The following is a 19,327-nucleotide window of genomic DNA, read 5'->3' as shown; positions in this document are numbered from 1 at the left end:
GAGTTTCTCTGGCACATAAGTCAGTGTCTGAGTTATTTTTCTGGTTTATAGCACCTGAAAAATTTGCAGGTGTCACAAGCTGGTATTTATTAAATGATCTCAAGTAAGGGTAGAGTACTGTTTTAAGTATGACAAATCAGCCCTGGTAATTATTTGGGTTTAGGGGGTCATCCATTTTATATACTAGTTTATAGGAATAAAATTATCTGATAGGAGAAAAAAAAACAAACAACCTGTGGTTCAGTGGAGTTACTGAGCTAGAAATCAATTTTCTACCAGTGCAATTGCAGGCCATGGTCTGATAAGTTTACATTTTCAGTATTGAGCTTTGGCATCATATAGTATGTGGATCTTAGAGAAATTGTGAAATGAGCCACAACAAGGAGCTCAAAGTTGATAAAATGACAAGTTGTTTGTGGAGAGGGAAAGAAATCAGGACCTTTGGTATAATTCACTTTCGGATAAAGACAGCTAGACTGCAGCAGCAGCCTGTGTGGGACGAGATACCAGCTTGCCCCCCCCGTTTCAGAGGGCTGTTCTTAATGCTGGTGATGCTAGACGCCAAAGACTGCCTTCTTAAGAGCTCTGAACTGCCCCTCTGCCTTATACGTTAAGTAATGAGAATAAACCTGCTTCATTTTTGGTTTTAGCCTGTTTCAGGGTCACTATATGAGAGTCAGTGCTGAGGCGGAGGGCACTTTTTTCTTCTGTCTTATCAACTGGATATGTGTAACTGATAACATCACAGTGAAATAGCATGCTCACACTGAGAACTTTGACATCCATCACAACCGTGACTGAAGCAATCATCCCCAAACAATTCAGTTGGTGACTTCCTCCCTTCTATTGTGGCTTTATCCTTGCCAATGTGTCATCGACTACAAGTACTGATGATAAAAATACCCAAGAGTAAAACACCCTGTTTCTGTCATTTCTTTCACTGAGAAAAGCCACTGGAATTTGTATTTAGAAAGTCAGATGTTGCTGTTCTGTGTTCAGTTGCTCATGTTGGAAATACAAATGCTCTAAACAATTTTTTCATGGTGTAGTGTTATTTGCAGAAAATTCATATCTGAATTATTATATCTTGACCAGCATTTTCACAGCTATTGGTTTCTTTAACACAATCAAGGTGGTCTTTAGGAGTCTGCTATGTAAGGCTTTGTAAGTGAAAACCATGCCCCAAAACTGAAAAGGTTAATTAATGCAGCTAGATGGATGCGAATGAACCAAGTAATAAAAAGGCACAGTGAGATGACTGTCAGGTTGAAGCATGAGTGATAACTTTCCTTTGCACTAATAAGATCGGAACCTTTTACACGGCTGTTTTCAGTTTCCAGGTGGCATTCAAAGGAGCCATGCGAAATGAAATGCTGGATGTGACACAATCGCTGCTTTCCAGCCAGTCACATAATTGGGAATGTAATATAACCTTTAGTCAACAATAAAATTAACCTTGATTCCAGACAGATATGTGTATATGCTAGGAAAGTACCTCTGTTGTGGGTGCCTTTTGCAAGCGGTGGCTCATTGAGGAAACACAATAACCTATCCACAAAATGAAATTGTATTGTTGCCTCTTAAAATAGAAGACCCTCTTATTCTTCGTTGTTCTTAATAAGATGCAGCCGTTCGGTTGGTTCAATAAATGGTTTCCTTTCTAACCTGTTTCCCTTCCCCTTCTGTGATTTTTTCCAAACTATGGGGCTGGGGTTGGCTTTTTTGTACTTCTCTTTCTCCATAGCTGCCTCCTGTAGACATACAGAGATGCAAATGACCTTAAATTAAAATACGGATCTCTATAGAAACTAGTAAAATGTGTCAGCTGATTTGTTCATCTGATTAATTTTATAAAACATCCTATATTGTAGCTTTAAATAACATAACACAGAAAAAGGTGGTCAGTCATGCAAGCTAAACTTCATTGACCTTCTTTCAAAAAAAGCAATGCAAAACCAAGCAAAAACCCCACCCATCCCCAGCTCTTTGAATTTTTCAAAAGACCCAAGGTTTAGGAACCATTTGGATGTTAAGTACAGTGAATATTTAGTGGGACAGGAAAAGTGCTGTCAGCGCATTTCTGAATGCTGTAGCCTGAAACTGATAATCCCTTTGAAATGAAGGGATGGAAAACCATGAGGAAACTAGAGACCAGAGAGTGTTTATGACTACTGAAATGTTTTCTCTCTTTTGCAATCAGGGTCACTGCTATTACCATGGCAATGTACGAGGTTACCCCGACTCCTCAGTCAGTCTCAGTACCTGCTCTGGACTCAGGTGAGCCAATATCTCAGTAATGCTCGAGCTCCTTAAGAAACCATCCTACTACCTGTTGAGGTTTTATTTTGCCTTTTAATGAATGCATCAATATCTGGGTTTCAAATGTTGGTACAAGCTCTGTAAAAACATTAATCCTCTAGTTGCTCAGAAAAGAAAAAAATGAAATAGGTAATGCAATTTGGGGTTTTTTTTCATGACGTCCCTTCTCTCTTGCTGCCCATCTTTCTTGATACCCCTTTGCAGCAATGTGGTGCTTGGCATATTTCTGGGCTGGCGCCCAGCGGCCCTCCAGTCCTCCTGGTCCTCAAAGCTGTTTCCCCAGCGATGGCAGGACTGCTTTGCAGCTGTGAGCTCATGCATCGTCCAGCAGCCTCGTCATTAGGAGAGACTGCCTTGTAAATATGGCTGTGGAGCTCAGTGAACGGCGCTCATGGCAGGTATGATGCTCAGCGTTAGGTTTTTAGCTACGTGTTAACAGAAGGGTAGCAGATTCATATTGCTGAAATTCAAACCTCTTCTGAGTTTGAGAAAGGAACAGGCTGACAACATTTTAAAAACACAATGGACACGGTTCAGGAAACAATTATCTTCCTTACTTGGACAATCAGAGACTGGTATTTACTCACAGAGCTGTTCCAAATCACAGTAATTAACTGTAAATTGGCTCTAGTGTTCTCCCTGGAAAACCCAGTTTTCCTGTCAGATTTCCAGCTGTCTCAACTTTTCCTGGGTTTGTTTAATTTATCTACAAACAGCATGAATAGCTGGAGTCTTTTTCCCTTGATTTTGTATTTTGTGCAGTGGGGGTATTACCAAGGCTTTTATAACGGAGCTCTAGGACAGGCAGCAGCAGAGCAAGAAAAGTTTGTTACCAGGACCCCTCTCCCTGTCAGAGGGACCCGTTTGCTGGGATTCCTGTGGCTCATTCCCACATGGAGAGGGGCTTTCTGGGTGCTTCAGTATGTATCTGGCAGCTTCACCAAGTTCACTCTAATTAACCCCTTGCACAGACCATGGCAGTCTGCGTTCGCCAGTTGTTCCTACAGCAAGTGAAATATAAGGCAGCGCGCTCGGTATTTCGGTTAAAGGGGCTGCGTTGCTGCAGGGTCCGTGGGGCAAGTTTGGACTGTGTGGGACAGCATCTGCACCGATGTCTTATTCCAGAGCTACCTAAGAAATCAAGAACTCTCCAGATAAATTGCTCTTCTCCACATTTTCTTTCTTCTCTAATGTGCTCTTTTTACAATTGTTGAGCTCAGAGAGTCATTTCCCGGGTTTAGGTAGTGAGGTATGTCAAGGCAGCATATGCTGGCAGTGACATTTTTCTCTCATCTGGCACAATTACAGATAAATCCCCAAAGTGCAAACTGACAGTATTAGGCTCATTCCCCATAGGAAAAGTGTAGCAGCATCTTTTTCGATACAAAGTTTTGTAAGTTTCCCTGCCAATGCATGTTTTCCTCTAGCAGGAGAACAACTGAGGACGTATCTCAGCATCCGTGCCCATTTAGCTGCTACATTCGCTGCTGAGGTTGGCTAAGAGAGTGTCCACGAGTGAGAACAGTTTGTGACTATGGTGCCTGGTGACTTACTCCACAAAGTTCATTTCATAGCCTGATAGCAAATAGTAATAACTTCCAGTCATTACCTGCACTTGATCTGATCCAGCAACATCTGTTTGAAAGGCTTCATAATGCACTGTCAGCTACTTGAACCATCCAGATCTTCCCATTAAAACTGGTTAGGAATAAAAGGCCAGGTGGTACGAAATCCCAAGTAGCTGCACTGAGGTCCTGAAAGCACTAATCATCTTCCAGAATCAGGCCCACAGGTCACCGTGTACCTCTGCCACCAAAAAATATTATTGTATCGCTGCATCCCTTGAGAATTTGGGTGGAGAGATCTAGTTGAAGTTGTTCTTGCTCATTGCAGGGGGGGGGGGGGGGGGGGATTGGACTAGATGACTTTAAAGGTCCTTTCCAGCCCAAACCATTCTATGATTCTATGATTTTCTGCATGTGATCGAGTCTGAAATAATATGAGGAGAAATAAGGCAATTCAAAACTACTCCATGGCTTGCCTTGCTGGCAACTTTACTAGTATTAGAGCTTGAAAAAATGGTTATGGATAGGACAGGATAGGTTAGGTCAGAGTAAAATAAGATGATGTACTTGCCCACTAGCTTGCTGGAGTAGGGACTCTTGTTTTTCCATGACATGACAAAGGCTGCAGGCTGCAGGGGTAGGGACATAAGACATCGTGTGGCCATGGAGCCCTGGGTGAAGACAGTCCCTGGAGCAGCCGTTTCACTTGCAGCAACCAGTGGAAGGAAAGACTGGTCTCATTCTCAGGGTCTGGTCCTGGCTTTGTGACAGTTTCTAAGTGAATTGGACAAATCCCTCTGTCTCGGTTTCTCCATCTGTGAAATTCATTTAAAGATTGTTACCCACCTCACACAGCTGTTGCACAGAGCTGAAGTTTAAGTGCCTGAAAAACATCTAATGAAAGGAAGTGCGAGCTCTTAGCTCACTGCAATCTCAGAGCGCTAATATCCTCCCACTCCTACCAGACAGGCACCTTGGGCATTGTTCCAGGTGTGGATAGGTAGGGACTGTGTCTTTTCCCCCAGATTAGGAGAGTTCATTAAAAGACATGAAAGTAGTCATAAAGAATAGGTTCCACATTTTAGCATGCTCTGAAGCCTGAGTGCTCAGTGGTAGTCAAAGAAGCAAAAAGGATCATAGGAATTACTGAGACAGAAATAGAGGATAGAACAAAAACCCTCATTACCACTTTATAAATCCATAGCGCACTCACATCCTGAATTCTGCGTGCAGTTCTTGTTTTCCCCTCCCCATCCCCATCTCAGAAAAGGAAGTATTATATCCAGAAAAGGTACAAAGAAGGGCAAAAATCATGATCAAAGGTATGGAACAGCTTTTATCCAGGAGAGAAAATAGACTAGGATTTGTCATTTTTGAAAGGACGTGACAGAGAAAAGGGGTATGATGAAACAAGGTTGAATATCATGCTGAAGAGGGGACAATTACTGAATATTTTTCGTAACCCCAAAATTAGGAGACGCCAAATGAGACTTTAGAGCAAAGGAAAATACTTTTTTATTCAACACATAATGAAGCTGTGGAGCTCACTGTCACAGGTGGGTGTCAATGTAAAACATACCATTAGATTCAAAAAAGACGAGACAATCTGGGGAGGGGAGTTGGGGGAGCCTTTCCAGGGCTGTCACACCTAAAGATGTCCCTGACATCCACACTGTCCCAGCTTGGGGTACCAGCTGTGGTGGGCTTGTTACGTTCTAAGTATCTGCTGTTGGCCAGGGCCAGAGACAAGGTGCTGAGCTGGAGTAACCTTGCTCCAACCTACTGTAACCATCAAGCTCTTACTTACAGTGCAGCCACAGGGTTGAGCATTTGAGATGTGTTACTAGCATGATGACATGATTACTCCAGGATGAGCTACAGGAAGAATCAAGTGTGAAATATGCAAACTAAGACAGGTTTGGCTCGTTTGCATTTTTCGGAGAGGTAAGGGGGTGAGATATAAAGGTAAGCGAGTAGTAGACTTGGCTCTTTATACACAGACACTCATGTATCCAGCTACGTTACATCCTCTGACATAACATTCAAGTACCTGGCTTCACATAGGATTACAATGGCATAAATCGTTGGATTGATGCTGATAGCTGCCTGAAATGCAGATTAGAGGAGAATATAATCATGCCATAATCTGTATCCTGCTGGCTCCTCTGGAGGAGGAAGAGCTGAATGGCGAAGAGGAGACGGTAAGTGCTGAATGCACGAAATGGGAACAATGGGTAATCAGGATTTCCGGCGCTTCCATCTGGCTGAGAAAGCCAATTAGACTGTCAAAGCTTGTGGGAAGGTGAAGGTACGACAAAGTCCAGTCATTTCCTTCCTGTCCTCAGGAAATACCCTTCTGTTTATCTAGCTCGGAGGCTCTTCAAGGTTTTAGCAAATCGTTTTGGCCTGCAGCCATCACACACATCTCCTGTGATGAATTTGTATAGACTTGAAGGGTGTTTTCCCCTGTTACTTTTGCTACAAGTGCAGAACCTAGCAAATACACGCAAAAACGTGACCTGAAGAAGAGCGCAGCCTCCCTGGCCCAGGGTCTGGCAGAGGAAGCTGGCGCGGGGACATGCATCTACAAAGGGTCTACAGTGACCTCCCTGGGCGGGGGGGAGCTTGCCAGGTGCTCTCAGAAATGCCTCGGTAGTTCAAGGATACAAATCTCACAGGCAGGAAACCTTTTCTTTCTGAAACACCAAAATGCTCTTGAGAACCCTGAGAATCCCTCGGAGTTACCCGATTGCTAGATAATAAGCCCACTACACGTACGGGAGGTGTTCAGTCATTGTCCAGCCTCAGCAGCGACTGAAAGGTGCTGTGCCCACAGTGACAGCGGTGGGGATAGGGCCCCAGCCCTGAACGGACAACCATTCTGGATGGGATTACACAGCTGGGCTACCCGAGGCTGCTAGGACAACAGCCATCCAGCCATTTCTCAAACGGTCTGGCTGAGCTCACTGGCAGCCCAGGCACAGTCGGTTGAAGAGGGGGTTTAATATGACACTCCAGACATCAATTATAAAAAAAAAAAAAAAAAAAAAAAAAAGAATGGAAGTAGGAAACCAGTGATAAAAAATATTTAAATTCCTCATAACTCCTCAAGCACCATTTCCCCATAGAAGGAGAGATTTCATCCAAAAAAAAGAAGTTAGGAGAAAACCCCAGTTGAGAAAAACACCGGCTTGGATGTGTGCTTTTCCCCATACTTTCTGAAGAGCTTTTTAGTTCATATAAACATCTCACATGGTTTGTAAGTTATCCAACTGTGAAACTACTGGACATTTTTTGAGCTTACTGTTAGAAAGCATTCAGCTTCTGGTGTTTCATAGCTTCTGTATTCTGGCTGTTCAAGCGGTAAACAGCTCCCGGATCACAATCACCTCTTTGATCTGAGATGAACGTTATGTCCATTCTTTGACAATTGTGTGCACACTGTCCCCAGGTGCACAGGAATCCCCCAAGCACCACTGCTACTGCCAGGACAAGAAAGAGATGATCTGTACCCAGCTGCCTGAGCCTGCCCCTTTTCCATCAAGTTTGTGCCTGAGAGCACTTAATTAAAACAAAAACAACAACAAAAATCAACCACAACAAAGCAGAACTGAAATTCAATTTTTTTCATACGCTTTGCAACTTGAAAAAGCACCCTGTGAGCCTTAATGTGATGTGCAAGTCTGAATCAGGCCTTCTTTTATTGTTATTCCGTTTGCTGCACAGCACTATAAAATGTGCTCATTAAATCTGCACTGATGCCAATGCCTCTTTCCTTCTTCATTTTTCTCTCCTTTCCTTGGTCTGTCTTGTTGCCCTCCCAGTTGTGCTCACATGTGACACTTCCTCTGATAACACAATTACTGTTTCTTGCAACCCAAATGCTGGACATGAAATTGCATTATCACTTTCAATTCAAGTAACTCCTTGCTTAAATTCCAGGAATCAAAGTTGCAGACCAATATGCATTCACTCTGGACAAATCTGTCTTGCACTGAGAAGGGATTCAGTGCGTTCTACAGTAGGCTCTGGGTATGACTACATTTTAGACACTGCGCTATAGAATATATTTTCAGGTTAATGAAAGGCATTGGCTGGAATAAAACATATGTGACTAATGATGTGTCTGCATGAGAACACTTCTACCACTACTGCAATATGTAAACCCAATAATGCTACTGCTTCAGCCTCCCTTTGAGATGCTGCCTTTTGTTGATTTGGGTCAGACTTGATATTTTAATGGGATCCTGGTGTGCAGTATAGTAGGATAGCAGTATTACTTGGGTCTTGTACGATACTTTTTTATCAATAGATATTTATTGTCTCTGGTTTCTAAAATTTATCCCATTTTAAAGGTGGGGAATTAATGCAGAAAGAGGTGAATGACCTGTCCAAGGCTGCCCAGGGGCAGTAGTAGAGACAGGAGTACTTCTGTCTCTGCAGTCCAGCTCCCATTCTCTGTACCTCCCAGTCGTTTAAAGTTAAAGAATGACCAAAACATTTGGAAAATATCTAAAGATCACCTAACCCATTAGAAAAACAGTTGATAGAGCATCTTGTTCATTTATCCCAATAGTACTCATCTGCAACTTATTAACACAGACTAGAAGTGAAGTTTTCATTCACTACTTCATTTTTCTTCCTCTTTTGTTTGTTTGCCCTTTTACTTGCCTGGGAATTTGTTACAAAAAGTCCTGAGTATGTAGAATAGATAAGAAAAATAAATAAAAATGACCTATCACTTTACAGATTGATGTCGTGCATGTTCAGAAATGCTGCAGTGAGTGACAGCTGTACCTCCACCACAAGCATCATGAGAACACGCCAGGGCCACAGGGCTCCAGTTCTGTTCTCTATTTAACTATAACTCTCGTTGGAATAAGCTGTGGGATCAGACCTTGTACTTCCGAAGCTGTAGCATTAGTTATGAAATGTAGGTGCTGTGATTTTTTAGGTGGCACTTGAGCACTGCACAGTCTTTTGCTGTGTCTGTGGCCAGAGACAGCCTTAATGTGAGTATGTGGTGTGTAAGCATGACAGCCCTCTCTAGTCTAATTAATTTCTTACAAACTGAAAACATCTACATTCCTTTTCCAGTGGTAATAGAGCTTTTTATTATTATTGTTTAGAAATGAATATAACTTTGAGCTTCATTAAAACCAAATGTTTAATTCATTCATGGATATCAGATTTATTGATTTACTTAGCTTTCCCTGTATAGTACAGCAGAATAATATATAACAGTTTCATATAATGCTGTCCTAGCCAAGTTTTACTTTAGCATCACAATTTCTCAGACAAGTATGCATTGATGGTTTATGTTGGCAGGGCCTTTGCTTCTGCTGACAAGTTGGAAAAGAAAAATCCCATTTATATTTTGAGATTTCCTAAAGCCTGTTGATACATGAAATACGACTGGCCTTGCATTAGGTTTTGTTTTGGTTTTGCCTTTTAAGAGGAAAAAAAAAATCACATTTGACTTTATTGACAGTTAAAGTAGTGGACTTATTTTGTCAGATTGCATTTCCCTAATTGAGAGGGTCCTGGCAAGTTAAATAGCAATTAATAACAACTGACTTGTTTAAGTTATGTTTTAATTTCTTTTTCTTTCTGATGGAGAGAGTTCTCCCATCATAGGCCATTTCATATACGCGTTCCCCATGTGTCCATATGGCATATAAAGGCATAGAGCAGGCAAATACCAATGAGTCGTTCATGTTGAGAGCTGATTAGCAGCAATGTGGATGTGGTTTATTTGGTGCTGAGCACCAGACATGCGCAGGATTCAAACCCTGATGAGAGGTAGAATGAAATGTTAACTCATGCTCAAGACCACACTGAAGCTGCTTCCAGTTGGCTTGGAGCCTGTGAACTGATGTCTGGACATGCTGTATGATATAGATTTTTCTGTTTTTTTCCCCTCCCTCTCTGCTACCAGTGATGAAAAGGACAGCCCGATAGATTTAGACAGGATTTGAACTGTCTCTTGTCTTTCCTGCCCAGCTTATTTGCAAGATCTTTCTGACTTCCCAGTATCAGTATGGTTTGGGACTGGGGAAAACACAGATGCCATGAACTAGCTATCTGGACACCAAGTAATGTATACTTTATATTGCATTTTTCCCAAGTATGTATAAGCTTGGGAATTCTGGGAGTCTTTTGCCTGGAAGAGGTGATGGTAGGACTCCAAAAGATTTCAGTAGACGTTGGTCTTAAAGAGCAGCCACTTCTCAAGTATTCCCAGAGTTGCTGAAATCCCTTTAGAGTTCCTTGAATAACCTTTGGTTGGGGATCTGTAGTTTAACATACTATCTATTTGGCACATTGGAAAACATCGTATTATTTAACATTAATGCCTGATGGAAAAGTTACACCATCTTGTCCTTTGGGGAACATAGGCTGACTCAGGAGTGTGGGAGAACCATGTTCAAAAGAAAGACACAGAAACGGTGTAGGAGTAACAGAGGCTTCTTTGAAACACCTGAAAAAAGTGAGAGGAAAAAGTAGTTTTAGATTTATTTTCTTTACATCAGATTCTTAGTATTGAATGACTGGTAGGTATTGTTCATCTAATCCTGCCACACCAAAAAAAGAAAGAAACCATAGCTTTGAGTAGTTACACTTTTAAGGTGCTGTGCTTGGCACTGATTGATGGGGGGAAAATGCAATTGTAGGAAAAGAAAATAAGTCAGAAACAGAAAGCTGGCCAAGAAAATTCATATTTGATATTCATTATCTTATTACAGATGGGCACAAGCCAAGTGCTGATACCCTGTAGGCAGCCCTCAAAGGATAAGTGTGCATTACATGAAAAGTATATTTTTCCTTATGCCGAATCCGCAGATTTTTTTTTACCATGGGATTGCTTCATATGCAAAGGTGGAAGTGTTCTTAAAGTCTGATGCTGTCACTTGGGATGGGACAGTGGCGAGCTGAATAGGCTGCCCTGGCTCTGGTGTGCTCAGTAGAAAAAATTTAATCACTCTGGTACCAGCTCATTTGTCTGTATGCTCTGCAGCTAATGAAAATGAGGGGTAAATAAATGGTATTTACTTATTTTACACAGAAGCTTGATATACAAGGGGTACATTGGAAACCTGACATTGCTGTGGCATGTTTTGGCTGTGAACTCTTCAAGACAATAAGCTGGCTTTAAGAAAAAAGAAAAAAAAGGTGCTTTACCCAGTAAAAGGATGCTAAGTCTCTCCCTATCTAGTATAAATAATTAAAGAACATTATTTAAGTCTATATTTTTTTAAAGTTAATGTTCTAAGCAGGATAAAGTTTAGCATTAAAATTAAAACCCTGCATGGTTTTATGTTGGTTTTGAGTTGTCAGGAAGGGGAGAAGGTCCGGCTGGCCCCTTTCAAACAGTGACCAATGGAGTTCTGTCTCCATTGCTGGCTCCAGCTGCCTCCAAAATTAAATGACTAATTGCACAAGGGAAAGACAACAGTCCTTATTTGATTGTGCTGATTAAACAGTTGCTGATTATCAGAGTAAAGGGAATACGTTGTCCTAGTTTCCTAAATTCTTCAATTAATAAGGCAGATCTGAAGATAATTCAGAGCTGTAGGGTATAAGGTTACTCAGATCATGGGGCGACCTGCTCGGAGGTCTCTCCTGCGTCGTGCATGCTGCATGGTACCCTGGCTGTAGCTACAAGGGTTACTGTAATAAATCAGTCCTGCTTTTCCAGCTGTGATCAATCATACACAGCATGGCTGTGCCATGGGTAAATAATATGTCTGACCTGATTTGCCAAGGCTACTAAGGAAGCTACAAATGAATTATCAGGCCCCGATTCTTGGTTCGCGTCAGTAAAGCAGGTTCTTGCAAATGCTGTCACACAGCCTTTAATATTATGTGTTTCCAGTCTTTTCTTTTTTCTTTTTTCTTTTTTTAATCTTGGACTTCTGATTGTTGTAGTTAACAGGAAAATGGTCATCTGTTGGCTTGGCTGAACTGGTGTTAATGATGGTTTATAGCAAAAGTGTGCAGTCAGCTTGGAATGAAAATTTCAGTTAACTGGTTAGGAGGCCAAAGACTTGAAGTTTCTTCATCATATCTTGCCAAGAATAGAATAGCTAGGGCAGCTTTTTCCTAATAATTTTACTTTTTGTTTTTAAATCAGTCTTTATGGTGTCATTAACCTGCTTCTGGGTCCTTCCTCTTTTTCCTTTTTTTCTTTTCTTAGCTTTCTGCAGAAGAATTGTATAGAGATACGTATCAGTATCACAGTGGTTGTAGTGTCTTACCTTTGTTGCAGTACAGACAGAAATAAAAAGAGCAGACAGTTCCTGTACACCACTAATAAAATGCAGCCAGCTTCGGGCTGAAATATGCTGCTTAATAGCATATATAGACAGTAGAGAGCAGTTTAGAGGAGGAATTGTGGAAGAATGCCTTGGCCAATTAAAAGTTTCATGGAATTCCAGGTAGATAGAATTTAATTATTGCTGCTGAACCTTTGCCAGTGCTTAGGGATTAACGCCTTCATAATTTAAAGACAGGGAAGAAATTAGTAATGCAGTGCACTATTCTGTGTAGTGTCTAATTGATGAATGCTTACAACACCCCATAAGCAAATGCTTATCCCTGCTGGAGAGATGAGAAATGGATTTTAAAGGATGCCTTTCTCTGGCCACACAGTTACCCAAGAAAACCTGATGTCCAGCTCGATGTAGGAATTCCCTAGGGCTCTCCCGTGTGGTTGGCAGTATGCGCTCAGGATGCAAGTTAGACACTTGCAAGTTAAGCACAGAATATTAAATTCTTTTCTTTTACAGAAATTTCTACCTGAGCCCTGTCTGCAAACCTACTTCATTCCTTCTTATGCGGCGCCAGTCCTGCTGTACAGTAGAGCAGCCGTCTTATTCTGTGGTTCTACAGTTGCAGTTATAATTACTAATTCCAGTGATACTGTTGGAGGTTGTGCTACTTCATGCCGTAGAGTACCAGAAACCCTACTCCAGCACGTGCAGGCCATGGACATCCACACCAAGCTGCCGATATTTCCTGTGCTGAGCTGAAAAAGCAGCTTTATGCCAGCAGCTTCCTCAGCAGGAGGAACTGGAAAGACATTCAGTCTTTTGTCAACTTTGCTTTACTGTAGCAGCTCAGAATAATTGGGCAGGACCCAGCACAAGAGCCCAAGCATGGCTTTTATTTGGTGAGTTGTCTGGAGTGTACAGGGAGAGTGGTTTTTGCTTAGGAGACGGCATGTGAAGCCCGCGGTTGGCTGCATGCCCTCGGTTCTTCCACGTTTCGTGGAGCGAGGTGTTGTATCTCTTCCTAAACCCCTCTTTCCGCTGGGCATACAGTAGCTTAAAGCACTGCAACAAGAGTGCTTTCATTGATGGAAACACTTTGAGGTCCTCAGAGAGCAGGTGGTATTGCTGTAAAAATTACTGTTTTGGGTAGTAAAATGAGTTAAACAGGAATCCACTGGTTAATATAGCTGAGCTTCATTCTGCCGTCCCACTGTGCAATATTTAATAATCCCGGTTTGATATTGCAGTGCCTCTTTCATCTGGTAGAATTGATGCTTGCATCAGCATTTGTTTTAAAAGGTATAATGCACAGTGCAGATCCTAATGAATACTTTAACTCTGTACCTTTTCTTTCAAAAGCCTTTCACCATGCTTTTTGTTCATTACTGTTTGCCATGGGTCCTCAGAAGCACGCACGTCGTGGCTCCACTCAGCAATGGCAATGCATCACTGAGAGAATGCAGAACACATAAAACACAAATATAATTTTTCTCTACAGTACAGTAGTTCAGAAGAGGAAAATTTTCTTTGAGCCATTGCTTCTTCTAGAGTATAGCATACTGCAATGACAAATATACAGCTTTGATGTTTCCTGCTCCACTCAACCATGACATTGTAAATCAGCACTTTGCTTTTTCATACTCCATCATTATTAAAACCTGTTGTAAGTTTGTTGTAGACAAACACACATTAGCTCTTGAAAACTATGCATCTTACTCTAGTCTCTTCTGTAACAGGGGAATTATTGTATTTGAAAACAAAAGCTACATTCTGGAACCATTAGAAGGTGCTACAAGTGAACACAAGATCTACCGAGCGGAGAATCTGAAAATTGCCCCAGGATCTTGTGGCCACCAGCTGGACATCTCTGCCATCAGGGCTGATGACAGTGACATATCACACCATTCTCAAGCTGGCAGGGTAGGTGGATGATGCACTTTTATGTTTCTGATTTGCCGAGTACATCTCTGGTAGCGTTTCCATGTTACTGCCTACCATAGCTCTTTGTTACAAAGAGTCCCTACGGAGCAAACCATTAAACCGTATAGTAAACTTCTGTTGACATCATGTGCTTAAGTGCATGCTTAATATTCAGCATATACTTACATGATTTGCTAAAGCTTTATTAGTTTTTCTCAATCCTGCATACATAACCTGCTTTTTACTTTCTTTTTGGTAATGAGATGGCACAGAAAAGTTTATGGTTTCACATTACAGTAATATATTTTGGTTCATGTGTGATTATAGCCAGAATTTAAGACCCCATAAGAGCACTGAGCACTGTCTGGAAAAGTTCTTGCCCACCCAAGATGGAAGAGAACATGATAGCCGTGATGCTTCGCTAATATTAGGTTTTGAACCTTTAAATTCTAGTGGGAAATTATCTTAGGCAGACAAAACAAATTCTCACCATATTATTTTACAGATGTATTATCGCAGTTATGTTTTGTAGAAGGAAATACACTTAATGTGAAATGCATCTAGCTAATGGCAGCTGTACAAAATTCAATGAGCTAAAAATCAGGAAGAGGACTTACTTTAATAAGTTTATCCGCATATTGGATGAGAATTGTAGAAAAGGCTGGTTTAGGTGTTCAGAAATTATACAATGATACACATCTGCCCTCAGCATTTATTAAATGTCACATACTGGAATTTATACTTGCATGTCCTGCTAAGCCTTTGTATCAGGTTAATTGTTAAGGAAAGCAACCTAAATGGCATCCCTAGATATTATTTATGTAGTGGAATTCAGTTATTTTACATTTTAGGAATATTAAATATTGTATCTAATGCATTAGCCTTTGCATATATCATTTTATGGGCTAAGCGTATTTCTAAAAATGTGTGTATGTCGAAAGCATTGGAAAAGTACTTTTCACAACTCCATGAAGTTTTCCACAAAATCTATGTGACTTTTGACTGAATTTCACTGAAGCAAGCAATGTAACACTTGGAAACCAAAATAAAATGTGGGCATACAACTATCTGATGCAATCAAGGTAATTTTACTATTACCCTCATGGTTCTCACATTTTGTCAATGGCTTCAACTACATCCCAGAATTCACCTTAAATATCTGGAAAATATTTTTGCTATGGTTCAGCGGACATAATTATAAAAACTGTCAACAGGCACATCATATCGATAGGTACAATATATATAATGAGCATGTTGGCTACGCTTCTAATGTATGAATTTTGAAAGTTGTCAAATGTAACGTGTGGAGTGAGTTTTCATATTTCAGTGTTGTCATCAACTAAAGGCGGCTGTCAGGGCGTGCTGAATAAAGATGACCTGCAAAGTACGGAGACGTAAGGCTGCTCCAAACCACACTGGGTGACAGAACTGAGCAGAAATCTACTCTCAAGCTCACGGCATGATGAAAATGTTTGGTTTCTTGATGGGTTTGAGGGGAGTTTTTTGTTTGGGTTTTTTCCCCTGACCCTTCTCTCAACTACCTACACTGTATTATTATTGAGCAGAGCTGAAATGTGAGATGGATATATCACAAAGTTCAGTTAGCCTTTGGGTTAGGTTTAAATACAGATTAATAGTGGGACAAACAGTAGATTCAGCTTCCCAGATCCAAACAGGAGATTTCATGGAGCAAGAAGTCAGGTAATGTAGCAGATGCGTGCGGGCACATTTTGCCCCGTTGGAGCTGGGTCTGTAAATACTGCATCGTTTCATAATTCAGTGGACCCTCAAATTGCAGCCAGGAGTGTGTTTTCCAGCTGAGCTCCATCGAGATAGGATCCTGCAGGAAGCAAGCCTGACATGTAAGACAGTCCCTACTGTACGGCCTTTTCTCTGGAGCCACCAAAAAAATAGCCATTGTGGTGGTGCTGGTGGCCCGCAGGTCAGGCAGGTGAGCCATCCGGGGCAGGTGGCTCACAGAGAAAGAGAGAGGTTGCCACACTGCAGTGTGAATCCACGCCATGCCGATTCCCAAGCAAGGGAACGTGAGGAAGGACTGCCGCAGCATGGCACAGCAGTTTTGTGGTAGGGTCAGGGGTGGCAGAAGCAGGGGAGAAGGGCAACAGTCTGGAACAAACCGTATTGCCTCCAACCACTTATTATCTGTCATGGCTGTATTACTGACGCTTCAGTTTAATTCTGAAGAATTAACTCAGGCAGCGGATTGCACATTGATGCAGTTGGCCGCAGAAAGCACGCTGAAAGAAGTCATAATTAGGTATATTTTTTAAATAAATACTGTATCCAAGGAATGCACATAGCCTTTGGGCAAATCACAGGAAGGGATTCGTTATGCAAGTCAGTCACCAGAGGCTTACGTGATCATTCCCTGCTAGCCAATTTCTCTCAGGCAAACTCTCTCCAGTCCAAACAGTTTTACTCTTGGTAAAAAGTAAATGGTTTAAACCGACTGATGTAACAGAGCTCTTCTTACAACTTTGCACCTGGGTTTTCTTGCCTCATCTTTTACTCTTCATTTGAATGGAGGCTAGAGGCACTTTGGGGGTACATCTCTGATTAGGACAGCATAACAAATTTCAGTTTTATGTTAGACTCGGTGTCAGAGTTCAATTCCATCACAAACACCACACACGTAGTGATTTGCCTTATGTGGCATCTCGCTCACGTCTGATGTATTTTGCAGTGAGGTAACCCAAGCTCTGCCAGAGCACTGTAGGTTCCACTGGAGTCTACTGAGACACAGCAGGCCCTTTGTGTTGCATCTGCTGCTGTTCCAGGAGCAGCAGGAGGGGACAGGTTGGTTCCTTGGTGTCCTGCTTCCCAGCTGGCACATGCTGATGACCTGTGTGGCCGGGCATGAGCACCAAGTCTGTTCACACACCATGACCCCATGGTGGTGACAGCTGCCTCCAGCAGAGCACAAACAGGTGGCAGAGAACCCCAATACCAGCAGAAGCTGTCAGAGTATCTACCTGCTCTCATTTGCCAGACCCCCAATGAAAGCGTAATCCTGTGAAGGGTTTATATCATTGACGGTTAGTTCATTAATGATAGCTTTTACAACTTTTTCAGTTCATAAATACTGTCCAAATGGAACTTAATTTTCCAGTTACTGTAGTCTGAAGGCTGTGTAACACTATTAAATATGAATTTGAAAGTCAGAGTAATTAAAGGTTGCATCTGTCACTGTCCTCTATACACAGTGTTTCTTGCAAAACATTCAAAATCATTAATCTGCAGATAAAAAAGAGGAACGCTTTGGTAATGTGAAGAAAACTTTGTGAAATTTGGCTGGAAGCTGATGTGCAGCACTGATTTAACTTCGGGGATCACACAGTTTACCTTGGAACAGTTTACTTTGGAAAGCTTTAGTCATGTTTTAGGTTATAGAACATTGGTTTGGTTCAAGACATCATGGTCATTACTAGGTCAGACATCTGCTTAAGCCCCTTGAATTCTGGCACGAAGATCAGATACCCTGCTGAGACCTCTTTTCCCTAACTGTCTTACTCCAGCAGCAAGGGAGGAATGACAGAATAGGTGCTCAGCTGCTGTAAATCACAGAACATTTACAGGCATTAGTAAGTCACTTAAATTTAGGGTAGCAGAGGGTCTGTGCGATGATTAGCACTCTTACAAAATGATTCCATTTTCTTCAGTCATCTTTTTTGCAGCGAAGCATTATGATTCTTTTAGACTTGCATTTAAACTGCAAGTAGCGTGACCAGCTGTTTTGTATGGATATACAGATACAAAATGAAATGTATGCCTTCCATTTTTATACTATTAGTTTGCTTCCTCAGACACTGACAGTGCATTCCAATTTTTTCTGCAGTTTTTGTTCTTGGGGTTTTCTTCCTACATAATTTATCAGTTGACCACTTGATCTTTTCTCAGCTTCACTCAATATCCCTTTATCTCTCATTTTTCTTAGTAGCCAGTTTGTCTATTGTGTAAAAAGTTTGCTAAAAGTCATCTCATCATTTCTTTAAATGTGCCTTGGAAATAGCAAAGGTCTTTCTGCTAGAGGTGATATTCTCCTGCGAGGAAAGATAACTCAAACATTTCAACCGCAGAAAGCTGAAAGGTTGAGAGAGAGTTTGCACCACTTTCCTGCTTGCTGTGATCAGATCACGGCGAGGTTTTTTGTAAGTGCTACGTAGACTATTTCTGTTGCAGTAGATAAAAGGAAAACTTCCATGAGGAGAAGGAATACAATAAAAATTTGTATGCAGGGAAATCTTTGGAGGTCTGAGATGTTGTGTCTCTCCTCTTCAAGCACTTTGTTGGACTGAGGAAGTGCTGATTCCAAGGATCATTTATTGCCAAAAAAAAATACTATTTTCATATTTTTTTGGCAGTACAAGAGGGAGACTCTGAAGACAACAAAGTATGTGGAGCTTGTTATTGTGGCAGACAATCGTGAGGTAAGAAACTGAAAACTAAAAGTTGTGGGAAGCTTGGGTAGGAAACAGGTAGCTCAGGTCAGCTGCCATGGTATTGCAAATAGTGTGCTTCAGACAGCAATATGATGGTTTTCAAAAGTAAAGCTTCTTCCCTAATTAGGGTTAAGCCAGGGAAGGTGCTGTTAAGATAGGGCAGCACTGACAGTCAGTTGTAAAATTCCTTGCAATACTTCATAAGGAATTTGACTCTCAAATAACTGGCACATCTGGCAGTAATTGAAGAGGAAAATATAAATTGACAATTGACTGCTCAGGATCTCCTTGAGCTAGTTAAGCCTACATTGGCAGAGACTCTGCCCTCGGTGGGACCATCACTGTTTGGAAGACACAGTAGGATCCTGCACGTGAAGCAGTGTTTTACCATCGCATTGCACAAAGCACGACTGCCTTCCTGACAGTTTGCAACGAGAACTTCAAAGCGAGTAACCAGGACTAGCTGTAGAAGTGTTTCAGTGAGTTTAATGGCAGCCAAAGATCTAAGTCTTGGTTTGAATTATTTTACCACCTTTTTTTTTTTTTTTTTTTTTTTTTTGTCTCCTTGAACACTGCTAGTTAGGGACGTACGATATCACTTTACTAGTAGCAGGAGATGAAACAGCTAACAGAAGAGCCTTCTCTTTTTCACAAACATCGGTCCCTGAAAGATCCCTGTGTAAGACTCAGGGATTTTAAAATCTTTTCACAAGAACCAAAATCCTGTCCCATAGCCTGTGCTTATGCTGAGGCAGACCACGATCCCATGAAGCCAATGAGAGTCTGCCCA

The 19,327-nt window shown here is 41.5% G+C and overlaps 1 protein-coding gene across 1 annotated transcript in view; it reads left to right on the top strand.

Moving 5' to 3' along the window:
• The window catches only part of ADAM12 (ADAM metallopeptidase domain 12), a 187,140-nt gene that overhangs the window by 106,092 nt on the left and 61,721 nt on the right, over positions 1-19,327 (top strand). The window contains exons 5-7 of the mRNA XM_055720883.1: positions 2,201-2,277; positions 13,894-14,077; positions 18,460-18,525. Coding sequence (XP_055576858.1) covers positions 2,201-2,277; positions 13,894-14,077; positions 18,460-18,525 — 327 coding nt within the window. The remainder of the gene's footprint in view (positions 1-2,200; positions 2,278-13,893; positions 14,078-18,459; positions 18,526-19,327) is intronic.

This window comes from Falco cherrug, chromosome 9 (assembly GCF_023634085.1).
Source record: "Falco cherrug isolate bFalChe1 chromosome 9, bFalChe1.pri, whole genome shotgun sequence".
Classification (NCBI taxonomy): domain Eukaryota; kingdom Metazoa; phylum Chordata; class Aves; order Falconiformes; family Falconidae; genus Falco; species Falco cherrug.
The sequence above is the reverse complement of the archived record's forward strand: the minus strand, read 5'-3'. Positions and strand labels throughout refer to the sequence as shown.